At 45.9% G+C, this 14329-nt stretch overlaps 1 protein-coding gene across 1 annotated transcript in view; it reads right to left on the bottom strand.

Annotated features, from left to right (window-relative positions):
- Window positions 1–14329, bottom strand: part of LOC126548307 (uncharacterized) — an 88736-nt gene that overhangs the window by 24762 nt on the left and 49645 nt on the right. The window contains exon 2 of the mRNA XM_055063129.2: window positions 10138–10239. Within this exon, the coding sequence (XP_054919104.1) occupies window positions 10138–10222 (85 nt within the window). The 5' untranslated portion in view covers window positions 10223–10239. The remainder of the gene's footprint in view (window positions 1–10137; window positions 10240–14329) is intronic.

Here is a 14329-nt window from a genome sequence, read left to right as displayed (position 1 = left end):
TTATTCCGTAACGCCGTCCGCACGCGTTCCCCTTTTGATTGCCTTAAATTGATAGAGCCGCCGTGGTGGATAGGGAGGACGATAGATGCGTATTATGATGCATATTGCAGCGTGGCGCGCGCTCTCCCGAGCCACCCCGCCAGCCCCGCGCCCATCAATATATACATGTAACGCAAGACGCGGTCGGCGCGCGAAAGGGGCGGGAGTGCGCGCTACCGAGTTTGGCTAATGCGCCTAACGGCCCGGCGCACTTTGAAGTCGTCCGCGGTGAATACGTACACGTTTGCGCGCGCGTGTGTGTGCGCTGAACAAGTTGAGTGGGTTTGCGCTGAAAACTCGATGAAGTTTCTCTGCGTAGTATAGATTGGCGAACACGCGTGTACACACGTGGACGTGCTGTGTACAACGAGACGCGGTCTGGGCACGCGGCGACGGCGAGCAGCCGCCAAGAACCACGCTATCGAGAATTGATGGGCTGTAGAGTGCCGGCGGGTGCAGACGGCGAAGAGGACATCGGGCTTTGATTCGATAACCAGAGCTAACGCTGTGCCGTGAATACTCGTCGACAGCCAGCGGCTCGTGTCTCAAACGCGCATTGCCGATAGCGCTCGCGTTTCAACGATTACTTGGGAATTAAATTGAGCGCTTTAAGCAATTTGTTTGCTTTTTTTGTTTTTATACGCCGTCTTTTGTTATGAATGATTCGAGTATGACAGCTTGTGCATACACTCAGAACAGTTAGCAATAAGGCGAATTCATTGTGTTTACAGTAGCTCTCAGCTCCTTACGCGTTCTTTGTCCCTTCGTTTCATTGTTTTTTGTTTTTAAATATTAATTCGCACGCGTCATGTTAATAAGAAAGCTTTCATCGTTCCAGGTGCTCTATTTTGGGTGCTATATCACCAAATTAACGATGATAACGACGTTTTAACCCATCTGTCTTATCTCTGCCTCATCGACACCTGGTGTAATATATTGTTACTGAGCTTAAATACTAAGAAGTCATTCATTTTATCTTTCCATAGGCAGTCGTATCTCATCCTTGAATATCTAATTTCCGGCTCCATTATCTCACCCGTGTACTCCTACAAGTACTTCGAAATCAGTCCCTGCTCCGTTATGTCCGGGTCCACCCATATTGGCCACATAACTAATGATTCTCACCGCATACTTGGTTAGCTGCGCGCAATCTGCGACTAGCTCCCGCTCCTGTTAAACGTTTAGCTTACAGCACTTTCCTTAGGCCTAAAATCTAATACGCATGTGCTATGTGGGATCCTCATCAAACTAATCATCTTAATATGCTAGAATCTGCCCAAAGCCTCGCCGCACGATTTATCTTCTCTGACTGTCCATTCACCTCCAGTAAGACAGCACCGAAGCCGCGAGCTAACCTTCCTGACCTTGTACTTTGCAGTAAAGCAGCTCGCCTTCCCTATACCACACATTTTTGCACGGGTCTCCTCGTACTCCTAGCATTATGCCAGCCTTCCGCCTCTCCAACCACACCAACCACGACAAGGCCGTGTATCTTCCTGCAGCCCGTACTATTGGCCATCTGTGTTCGTTCGGACGTCAAAGGATTAGTATGGCCTTCACACTGCTGCTATACTTTATTAGAACCCGGTTCATTAGAAGCACATCGTTGAAGAACTCGTCTATGTCTGTACGCGCCCACCCCTCATGTAAAGAGCCCTCGGGGGCCTTTGAGCTATTGGAAATAAAAAAAAGTGTCGCGATCGTTGCAGGCAACGCGTCGTGATCAGCGTAAAAGAAAGGCGTTTACTTCAAAGGCTTTCGGACTAGGGGACATCCGCTAGAAAGGAGTTCACGTGGAGGGACACACGACTAAGGAGTATCTTCTTTTTTTTTAAAAGTCCCCCGAGGAAAGGGCGATATCTGAACTCCTTTATGGGTCTAACGGTGTATCATAGTGCGCAACTCTTCAACAAGAGAAAACATGACAAAATAGAGTGGTGCCTTACGAATAATTTTAGTGCTTGCAAAACTGATTGTGTGCTTAACAGTTACGTTATTTGTCTAGGAGTGAACATTTACTGCAGCGATACTCTCAAACCGTTGTGGCCAGTGCCACGATTATGTTTGTCGCCGTAGCCTTATATAGGCCTTCGGCAGCTTCGTCGCTCTATATGGCTTCGTCCACATGCGGCTGACACGGGGCAGAGTGAATCGCATGATTCTAGTTTTTTTTTTTTTTTCTCATACTTTAGAAGGCACCGTATACTTTCTTTATCTCGACATTTATTGTCAGTTCAGGCGAACATATCCCAACAACCAGCACACAGGGCATGTTTGCACAACGCTCTTTCCGGCACGGGGAGACAAAACCAGCTGCTGAATCGCAAGAAATCGCGATGTCTGAACAAGTGAGACATGGGCTGAGCGAACCGTACAGAGGCGACGCTCACGTTAACACTGTTTAATGTTGTGTCTATTTTTTTTCTGCTTAACGTTGACCAGATGCACAATTTTTCAACGTTTTGTCAGTTTCAGTTTAAAGAAACAGATGCATGTGTTTTGCTGCTTCGCTTGTTGGAAACGTGTAAAGGAGACTGTGCCGTATACCGTTTGTCAGTGGCGAAACTCCATTTGGCAAGGGGTACTTCAGCGCAACGGAAAACGGTTTACTTTAAAGGAATTTAGTTCGCCCGTGTGTCACGGATTTCGCATGGTGTATTTGCGTAAAGTGCGCCTCCTGTTGGTAAATTGAAAAGAGTCAGCTCTTCTTCCTCCTCTTACCCATCCGGACTTAGCCACTGGTCTCTACTAAACCAACCCTTTAGCTTCCAACTGCTCGATTAGTTCAGCTTTACTCAAATTTATGTTTGAGTTATCCCATTAGTAGGCCTGGCACTATCCCTGAAGAAAACAAGATGACTTCGGCGCCATCCTGTATACATGATATCTGAGCGGAGCGCTAGAGTGAAGAACACTAAAGAAGACGAAGCGGACGCTCGCAATCATTCTCATTGCACGTAGAAGAAGAAAACTTAAATGAGGACTGCCTGCACAACTGGGAAGTCGACGTGCTAGAACACGAAGAAGGCCCAGATGCCAGCGCTATTCAGTACACAGATGTTGTGTAGGCTTTAGCCAGTCATGGCAGCTTCTGGCGCGATCGCGCTCTCCAGGATCAGGTTCTCCACTGCTGTATAGCGTCGGCAGAGTGGCTGAGGGATAGGATCCTAGACTGCGAATCTATTGGTCGTAAGTTGCAACCTTAGTGGCACAATGAGTGAGAATCATTGGCTTTACGAATTCCAGCGACGGACGGCGGCGTACACCAGCGGACGTCAGAACGACCAGGGGAGTGAGCCCATAAGAGCTATCGTTGTGTAATGAGCGAACACTCGTCGAAGAAGCTGGAAAAAGCCCGAAGAATGCGGAGGCAAAGACAAAAGAAAAGGAAGTTGGGGGAGAACAAATATAATGGAGGTCAACACACAGACGGCGGATAAGGGCTGCACGAATGCTACCTCTCTCGTGATCACTATCGCCTGCGCTCGTTAACAAGAAATTATAAAATGCATTTAGATAAAGAGGCCGCGTATGCATACATTATTCTCAGTATCGCTCTCGAAGTCGACGCATAAGACCAGAAGCAGCGCCGCCCCATCAACAAATGCGAAATAAAACCGAATAAGAAATTTAATACGAGAGTGCAATATAGCCCCACCGACGTTTTCCAGCGCGCGTCTCGGCGACTTCTGCGGCGCTATACGCACAGCGAGAAGCCGCGGTGACTCGGAAGTCTGACAGTGGGCGCACCTGCCGAGCTGCTCGGAGTGTATGCGATTCCTTTCTTAAGTCCCGACTTTTCACATCCCGCGAAAAGAGCAGGCGCTTTCCTGCTGCAAGCACAACTAGATTTCAGGACAAATCTCGTCAGGGCGTCGTGGAAACGAAGAGCCTTTCCACCCGGCGTCCGTTCCGCCCGCTACCGTCGCATATGCGTACAAGGGAGCCGCGTAGCGAAGCAGCATTCCTCGGCGCCCCCTCTGAGCCGACGGCATAAACATATTTACCCCATGCTTATATGGCACCATAATGGGCTTCGCTTGAGCACGGGTAGCGAAGCCTTGTTGAGAGAAGCCACTTTTCTCCTCTGTGCATGTACCATGCAAATGTGATTCTAGCTCTTTCTTTTCGTTCTTTTCTTTTTTTGTTAACTTCATATTTATTTTGTACATGGCGTGCGACTGTATGAGCTCGAACAAGAAGAGCTAGCTAGCTACCCGATTGTTGACGCTTACATCGGACCTGGAATGAAAGTGGATGAAGGTTTGCAAATTTGCGTCCTTTTTCTTATTATTGTTTGTTCATCGCCAACAAATGGTGCATTCCAAAAACAGAGGAAAACCCATCTTTTGTCGCTATGCTCGCATTGTACACATGTGCTCCTGCTATGCAAATGTAATTTCTCTTTCCAGCGATGACTCGGACACGCAACGCCGAGAAGCTTAGCGAACTTGAGGCAATCTTGTGACAGAGCCGTGTATTTCTCGGACTGCGTGTTCGTTTGTTCCACAGTTTGTTGGTTAGTCGCGGTTACGGATTCGAAGATGCCAAGCATAACAGAGCAGTGAAGGGTGGTGGCGTTGCTTGGGTTATTACTGCGTGCGGCGTTAGCCTCGCAGCCAGTGGTGGCAAGCGGCGCCCGGGCGCCACTGTGGAAAACACAAGCCACTCGTGCACGTGTTCATATACGCGTAAAAAAAAACGCGAAAAAGGCACGACGCCATCCTTTCGCAAATACGCGCGGTCATTCTGGGAACGCTGTATATGTTGCACGCATGCATGTGAAAATCCTCTTCTTGCCAGCTTCGCCAACAAATAGCTCCCTTTCTTTTCATTAGAAGCACCGGCGGTATACCATGTACTTACTGCTCCGCGTCTCCCTTTTGGTTGCAGTATCTGCACGAGGGGAAGAGCAGGGAGGACTGGCACGCCCAGTCACTGAAAGCCTAGTATACACAGAGATGAATGTGGCTGCTGTCCAGATTCTATACATTAGCATTGCTTCATTGCGGTGGAGCCAAGGATGGCGCAGTTTAAAAAAAAAATATGGGGTTTTATGTGCCAAAACCAAGATCTGATTATGAGACACGCCAGAGTGGGGGACTCCGGAAATTTGGACCACCTGGGGTTTTTTAACGTGCACCTAAATCTAAGTAGACGGGTGCTTTCGCATTCCGCGCCCATCGAGATAGCCCAGTTCCCGAATTTCAGCTTCAAACAAAATTGAAAAAAAAAAGAAAGAAATCATGACGCACTGGGATGATCGCTAGCTCTAGTATATGCAAGAGCAAATGTGCGTTGGGCTATGCTCGGCAGAGTTCCGTGTTGATTGCACATGCGCTGCCAATCAAACTGCACAATATTCACTGCTTCGATCAGAAGTTACAAGCAACTGTATCGCTAGCGCGGAAAGAATCAAGGGAGTCACTATATAGGTTAGCTGTGGATTGATAATCACAATAGCTCCCACGCGTATGAACAACCTGCGTAAATAAAAAAAAAAGGCTTTATGTTAATCTATAAGCGTGACTGGTACCTCTATCACACGGCCCGTGTAATGTCATTCACAGTAAATGACTTTCATACCGAATGTCATTGCGGTCTTGCGTTCCCTGTCTGCACGGGTATTCAAGATGGCATTCGCAATTGATGGCGATGTTTATCGGCACCTTGCGCCCGCAGGGACTCGGCAATCGACATGTATACTTTCAGCTTGCGCTCCGCCCTGCGCAAATCGGCGAGGTGGTCTTCCCGCACTTTCAGCAGCGCGCGCTCGTCTCGTCGCCGGTGGTCCAGTGCGCTTTTGGCTTCTCATTCTCCACTGACGAAGCTGCAGAGTTGGCTTCCGTGGTTTGTGGATAGGCTTTATCGCGGCACCCCTTTGAAAACAATACGCAGAAATGAAAAAAAAAAAAAAAACAGACGAGCGTTTGTTAACATAGCCAACAAGAGGCGCTAGCGTCCAGTCGGAGACTGGGAACTAGAATGTAGCTGCACAACCTACTTCAACTGTCGTGCTTTACGTCGTAATATTATTAAAAAGTTCATAGCAGCAATTATGAGAACCTTTACTCCGATCACGTTTCCTTTCAAGCTATGAATTTCGCAATTTTTTGCCAAGCTCCTGTTGTCGAGATTATACAAGCCGTGCTTCCATGAGTTCGGGAGCCTCATTCAATGGGGGAATGCCATTAGCTGTGAATGTCGTTCACGATGCTCGTGTAGAAGCATCAAAAAATGACATTAAGACGTAATCTCACTAGCAGCGAATGACATTACACGTGCCGTGCGACAGGGGTATAAGCCGTGTACTTTGCGTGTTCTTCTTTTTTTTTTTTAATCAGTTTAGAAGCTCATTGTGCAGTAATTGGCTATTTTAGCGTTGACCGCAGGCTACCGAACCCGTGGCTTAGAGTCAGAAAAAAACCACACTCACTGCGTTCAGTGAGAGTGGTTCCTAAAAAAATGTATCTCAAGCTGAGAACAATATTGAAATGTTCTTCAAGCAAATAAACGCCACTTTCTTTCTTTTTAAATGTTAGGTTTCTAATTCTTATCGTAAAATACCTTATCCATTCCTCCTGAAAAGTGTATTGACATTTATGCGGTAGAAAACGGTTAGTTGTTGAGGTCGATGACTAACAAGGAACTTCAGCTTTAGTAGCAGCCCACTTAATCCTTTATGTATTGCGAACGTTTTCTTAATTAAACGATAACTGAAAATGCGCCATTTTGTTCTTGACAAAGACAACGCTGATCAGCGCTGTTTATTCGAGTTGAAACATTGCGCGTCGCAGTATTTCTCTCTCAATGAGCAAGTTGACGCATGCTTTGTTTGCAAAGCTATGAAGGGAATGGCGGCTTTGTGCCTGAAAGGAATCTACGAGGAGTTACAGCGAATGAAAGAATCATATTTTTCCGCTTGTGCGCGCTTGAGCGATAAATGCGGAAATGAGTTCTGTTAGCAAAGCAGGACAAAATACACCTGAATGGGTGGAGCAGATAGATAAAATAGACGGATAATTATAATCACGCGTACCACCGTCTATACCATCAGTGCGCAGTCAACGGTAGAGGTGCAACTCAGCAGAAACTGTACTTGTTTCGTTTTCTCGCTGTCAATGTTTGCACAGATCAACTAGCATTTTGGGTACTACACTGAAGTTCTGGAGGAGCAAAAAATGATATCGCCGGAAGAGCCGCTGGCTTGCACTCTCATACTTTCTTTATTTCTCTAGAGAAATATTGAGCGCTGCCGGAAAGAAAATGTCTTTGTGATTGAGACTTTTTGTTTCCTTCAGCACCCAATTCATACTCCATGACAGTGAGAGATGAAGACAAAGAAGGATGGAAAGAAAGGAATCGCCTTCTTCTTTTGCGTGCTTCGAATGTAGGCTGCGTGAGCTATCAGCTCCTCATCGAGCAATTCCACACAAGGCTGCAACGGCGAGTGATGCATTGTGAGTTGGAAACGATATGGGCAAACACAGAAAAAGCTGTGATCCTCATTGTCAATGTACTCATTACAGCTCTTATATTTCGCGGGAGTAGCAAATTGCTTTCTTCCAAGCATACGCTTGCAACTTGACTAAACAAAGAAAGAAAAAAGAACGAAAGAAAGACACACACGTGCACCGGAGCGTGCTTGCAGCTGCCGCCGGCAGTGTCTTTTGCGGGGCACTGTCTATTTGTCACCGCGCCGAGAGCCACGAATACTTTGCCGTAATGCTCCCGAACGAAGCGTGCGCCATTGTTAGCCGGGCGGCGCCTGCTACTCAGCAGGTTCATTGCGTACACCAAACACGATGAAAATGAATCGGTGTTACGAAAAGCGTACAGAACATGATTTACAAGATGTCGCTCTCGCGACGCGAGGATTGTGTATAGGATCGGTGTTCCCTCTCTAGTTCTTTTCAGTGCCTTGTTTGGTTGGTCTTTTTTTTTTTTCTTACACTTCGTAATATTGTAGCTATCGCCGTCTATTAAACATATGTTATTCCCACGTCCACGTCTCTGTAATGATTCAGCATCGCATTTAGCGCGAGACGGCACGTATTAGCCTGCCAACTTATCAGTAAACTTCATGCGTTGATTTTATGTCCTTTCTCTTTTTCTTACTTTCTTTTGTTACACATAGGCTCGAGGAGTGCGCGCTATCTCAGTACAAGACATTGTTGCAGTCTTTGTCTTGTCCGAAGACTTTTTCTTGAACATTAACGTTAGATAAAGTTTATACCTATACTGACACGAAGTGTCAGCGTTCTTTTCTTCCAGTTATAATATACACCATCGATTACTAACAGATTTCATAATCCACGGCTACATCCACAAACCAAGCTGGAATTAGGGCTTGTATTGGCAGAGTGCTTTGTACGCTAGAGCGCTTCGTCAGAACAGGAGCCCGCAAAGAGTGATATCTAACTTGTTATCGGAGAGGGCAGCTGGTCAATTGCCGCATAGTTGTTACGAATGATAAAGTTTAGTGAATTTGGGCCCCTGGTGCCGGATTGTTTCCTTGAAATGCTTTTTTCTTTGGGGGGGGGGGGGGGGAGGCAGGGGCTCGAACTCTTTACTCTATCAAAAAAATAATAACGTTTTCTGCAGTAACGTTTCTGATGATCCGCGTTGTTATTGGTTCCCTGTTCACGCCGCATGGTCGACTCTCATAAAGTTCAGCACCTCTCAACATCCAAAAATCGCACGCATGAAGGGACTGACGGCACATTTGCCACATCTGCAAATTCGCAAATGCGAAATCAGAAGCAAATTCACTCCATGTGAAATAGGCTTTACAGGTCCAAAAGAAGTTATGTGAAGTTCAAGCCCTCGTAATACGAAAATATTTTAAATCTTTGGCGGGATAAAGCATAGAAGTAAACCTAGACCAGAAATTGCTCGCGTCGCAACACCCGAACAATCTCAAAATACTCCCTGTAGTTCTGTGTGGTCGTAACGTTACTGAAGGCTAGTTACATTGAAGTTAATGTTGAACCGAGTTTATGCGCCAACCTCTCTTCTTCTACACGGTCTCGTCGAACTTGATGTCTTCATATTGTATGCCTGGTGCAGCGACGTCAGTGAAACGGCTCCTATCTTTGCAGGATAACTATTCGCTAACAGCACCTGTCACTGCACCATACATGTAAAGGTGAGACGTCATATAGGGATATACTTTGACCGTATATACGTACTAGTCCAGCAATGAAAAGGTCAGCCCGTCTTCCTGAGGAGCTTCAACTCGATACAGGCTTACTTGTATTGTGTGCTTTCTACCATTTCGCTTTATGTTTCAACTTTTGATAACTGAGGATTACAAATAAAGAAAAAGAAGCTTTAATGTCAAGAATGGAAAGACGGTGCATACTATAGATAATGAAAGACGTTCTTTAGTGGGTACTAGATATATCTGCCTCGCCGTACGCGTAGCGCGCTACTTCTTATAACATTGGTGATGTATGAAATGACCCACTCATACGCATTGCACCTTAATGCACTCATCTGGCCTACTATAAGAACACGCAAAAGCGCAGATCAAATTGCGCATAGTGGCGTGAAGCGCACTGGGCTAACAAATTGCTGGCCTCTTACTGTCCAGTCGAATTGGGTAGCGACATCGTTTCGGAGACCTATGCGATGAACGAGGAGTTGCCGTTCTGCAACTGTGATATTCTCGCATTAAAGACAAAGCACTGGGTTTGAATTGTTGCGATCTACTTAACACCTTTTTGTTCTCTTCGTCACATGGTTTTTATAAAAGCCAGCCTTCGTTGGACGTAAAGGGTCGTGTAAAATTTCTGATTCTGAATTGTCATGCTCCTGACTCATTCACTCCTGTACACCTCCCGGGTTCTTTAATTTTTATTATTTAGGAACGTGTGCTCTTCCGTTTGTGAGCAGCGTATGGTACCGCCCGTGTTGTTTTTGTGTTCTCTTCCGCTGTCCCCGTCTTTATTTGCGGTCAATATGATATGCAGCGTATGGTTAGTGTTGCTGAAAACAAAGCCCCACAGCGTTCGCGGGAATTCTTTAATCAGTGTCATGCACTAGCGTACAAAGTTAACAACTAACACACGTCACTTGCTGCAGTCGCATACTTACATGGAGATCCCGGAGAGTAAACAGAGAAAGGCAGGGGAGGAGGCCTTGGACCAAGGCTGCTTATTGGACAGTGGTAACAGAACATGGTCACCACCGCAGGGACTGCGAGAAGAAAGAGAAGGAAAGAAGAGAGCATTATAAAGTGTTTCGAGGGTGGAAAAGAACAATTTTCAATGAAGGTTACAAGTATTTATATGCGGTACTACCACCTGCGGGCGTAAACAGCAGATTCCAGCCTAAGTAACGAAAGTCGCCAACAACGGCAACTTTCGCGCCGAGGCGTCCGCGCTGAAGCAATGTGAAAAATAAAAAAATCTTGTTAGTCTATGTAATCTACAGGATAGGCAGGTAGGCGTGCTTGCTAGTACGTACAGTCAACAGCAAAAGTTTGCGGGATGCGGTTTCCTCTTCAAATGTGAATTCTTGCACTGTTAAGGCATGACACTTCGTATTTAATGAATCACTGTGTAGGTAACGAAGGCTACTACATGCTGGAACATTTAATTCGAGGCTGTGTGCCCACGCTTCGCGAGAATTCAACTTCTTGGCAGATCCTGCGTCCCGTAAACTTTTGCGGTTGACTGTACATCACTTTTTTTACTTGGCCCGTGGACTCGGGAAACCGGTTATACGTTAGAACGGTTCCCTGGTCAAGCGTGGCAGCGAACATGGTACAAGCGATGGCGGTCAGTCAATGACTAACAACTCCTACAAACGGTGCCATAGTTGACAAATTAGCATTAATTAAAAAAAACGTCTGTAGTCATTTTCAACGCGTGTCTGAGGGTCATCTCTCATTTATAGTTGTTCCTCCCTGCAAAAAAATGTCTGAATGTAAGTACCTGGGTGTTCCATTTACGCGCGATTAGTCAATGCCTAAGCATATTGATTCAACCTGTATGCTGAAGTGCTCTCTCGTCTCAGTTATTTGCAACTCACGCTTCGTTCAGCTCCTAAGGCTGTACCCAACTGCTTACCTATGAGACACATAGTGTGTCCTATTCTAGAATATGGCTCGGTAATCTGGAATCCTTACTTGAAATTGGACATCGTGAAGTTAGAATCTGTTCAGAAGAACAGCTTCGCGATAATGACTTCTTTCCCCCCTCCGTCCCTCTCTCTCTCTCTTTCACTCTCCTTTTTTTTCCCCCCGAAGCGAAGCTGTTAAGGGCTAGTTCCCCAGGATCGTGTCCATGTGTAGACACAAAATCCCGAAGATAGTGCAATGCCGGGCCGACCCGCGACGGAGGTGCAATTCGCCATTAAGGGGCCCACATACACAGCTTCGCTGGTCATCCTTCTTCACAGAGTGGAAGGGCACTGAGTTTTTTTTTTAATTTCACGACTCTTCCTGCATGTAGTGGCTTTACACTGCCAAATGCCAAATGGCTTTACACTGTAGTTAACACTCAGAGCTGATCATCTTTACACTACGTTACGTTTTTCAAACCTTCTTTTACTATAAATGTTCGCCCTGCGAATATTACAACGCTTTTATTCCAGAACCATATTAGACTTACACATAGCCTCTTCCCTCGTGATATCGAATATTGGAACATATTGCCTATAGATATGTTAAGTCTTTGTCACTGAAGAAATATGCCGCTCCTCTTGCCAGCTGCAGACGTCGTCTTTGTGTAGAGTGTGTGGTCCACAATGTTTTTACTCTACTCCTCCGATAGCCCTTCCTATGGCTACAGTGTGCGCACATGAAAAACAAATTCCGGCACAACTCATCCACGATGACTATGCCATTAAGTATGCGAACAGCCGGAATGCGTCATGTATGAGGCGTGCCCTGCTAGCCACCCTACGCAGGCGCCTCTCTCGCGTTACCCTCTGGACACGCTGCACCTTCTGTCGGCGGCGCCGTGAAGTCTGCGTAAACCCAGTAGTGCATAGCCAGTGGCCCAAGTCGACGTCAAAGAGGTTCATTGAAGCCTGGCACGTAGCCACTGGCACGTGCCCAGTCGCACATGCCCACGCGAACGGCCCACTTTTTTAGACTGCACTAGCTTTGAAAACGGCACACATATTTGGTGGGATAGCTAGGTAGCCCGAAAAAAAGAAAACTGGCTTGACAGTTCCAAGAATGCCATTCGCATTAAAGTAGTAGTAGCAGTAGCAGTAGTAGTAGTAGTAGAAAAACTTTACTACATACAGAGACCGGACGGGCTTCTACTCCAGTTCCCCAGAGCAATTAGGGTGCAATAAAAATAATAATAAAAGGCTTTGTTAGTTCAGCCCGTGGTTTTTACACGGACAGAAACGGCGAAAAAGTAGGCAGTTGTTATCGTCATCTGTCACCTGAACGACTTTTATAGTAGTCATATTCACACAAACAAAGCAATGGTAAGCTGAGATATTGATTGAGATTGTAAATATTTTGTCGTAAAGTGCTCCTGCCGTAGACATTCTAAACACTAATTGTGAATTAACAGTAGTTGGCTGTAAATTCGTTGCATGAGATGCGTAAAAATCAGTCATCAAAGTTACGAAGCCACGATTTCATAGGTGCGGGGACGTATTTTGTAAGTATATCTCCTTAGTCTAACTCTCTTATATACGCGTCATCCGTCCCGTCGAGTTGCCAATCAATTGTGATAGCGGAGATGCGGCATTGTGTGAGTCACTGATGAAAGGGGGGAAAAAAGCGCTATTCAAGAGTGTCATTATCAAATACGGCTCCTGGTTTCGTTCGTGCGCTACGGCCCTTAAGTATAGCGATACACTTTCGATTTGGCGTTTTATTTTCTTTAAACGAAGGTCCGAACTTCTGAAAACCTAGGGAAAAAATACTGCCAAGCGTCACAGTGCCCAACATAATTTACTACAAGGGTCGTTTATACGAACTAGTTTTGGTTTCAGTACCCAGGAGGTGGATGCGTTATGACGTCATGATACATTGGCTCGCTTCGTCCCCTGCGATCGCTACGGCTGCCACACGCGAACGAAGGCGCAAGAAACGCGCAAAATTAACATTCTTATTTGCTTTACTTAAACAAAAATTTGTGGAGTAACGTCATCCAACTTAGCCTTTTTGCTACACAACGCCATCAAATCTTGCGTTGCGTAATGACGTCACGATAACGTCGGTAACGCTAGGCCTTCGAGACCAAGTTTAGTATCAAAGTAAAATATCTCGAAAGTCTTCCCCAATTTTTATACTGGCTAAGTTGCATACTTTTACGCGCTAAAAGCGCCTGATAGAGTTTCTGCAACTTCGAATTTGCTGTCAAATATACTTTCGAGACAATTTGTAGGAGTCAATACGCTTAAAGGCCGACATTTTTGACCGCGTAACAAGCCTAGTTTAGGATAGTTTAGACACGGAGGAACCTCCTTGAAAAATCTGACGTTTGAAATCCGAGCGGTAGCGTCCCGAGAAACTCGCAACAATAGCCGTTTTTAATACCGAAACCGAGAAAAACGCCGCCATTGCCGCTCGCTGGAAGTGACGCATGACCTAGAACGCGCGGCTTCTCGGCATGACTTCCGAGATAAGGCGGCACCCGCGGCTGCCCGCGGCGCGCTGAAACATCTTGCAGACGGTGGGCTGGTACTTACGTCATAGCGACAACCACCAGGTGCACGCGTCGTCTGCTTATGTACTGTTTAAAGGCTGCTAAATAGAAAACTACACGATTACCAGCTTTGCGGTTATGTCAAGATTTCTTCAGTGATATATATATATATATATATATACGACTCATTTATAACAATTTTACCAAAGTGAAAATTCGCTACAGCTGGCCTTTAACCGTATTAACTCCTACAGATTGTCTCGAAAGTGCTGCCTGACTCCAATGTTTGAAATACGAGCAGTTATGTTATGCTATGCCTGTCACTTGGCGCTGTCTACACCTAAAACATTAGGGTGGTTTTCAAGTTTGAATGCAAAAAACATTACAAAATGGCATATTTCGTTCGACAAACAGCAATATCTTGGCAATATTGCGGTTGTAAAGGTTGCTTTCATCGGCGATCAAGAATTTCAATCGCGGTTCCCTAGCGCTTACTGAAAAGGGAGCCGAATTCACAAAGATTTTGCTTCGTCATAGCTGTACGTCATTGGCTGGCCTCTTTATCATGTTCTCTAAAATCACGTTCGCCATCATAATTGGCCAGCGCCTGACCTTGCGAGCAGCTCAAGTGAACCAAATATTTGGGGAATTCCTGTAGTTTGATGTAA

Source organism: Dermacentor andersoni, chromosome 1 (assembly GCF_023375885.2).
Source record: "Dermacentor andersoni chromosome 1, qqDerAnde1_hic_scaffold, whole genome shotgun sequence".
Taxonomy (NCBI): domain Eukaryota; kingdom Metazoa; phylum Arthropoda; class Arachnida; order Ixodida; family Ixodidae; genus Dermacentor; species Dermacentor andersoni.
The sequence above is the reverse complement of the archived record's forward strand: the minus strand, read 5'-3'. Positions and strand labels throughout refer to the sequence as shown.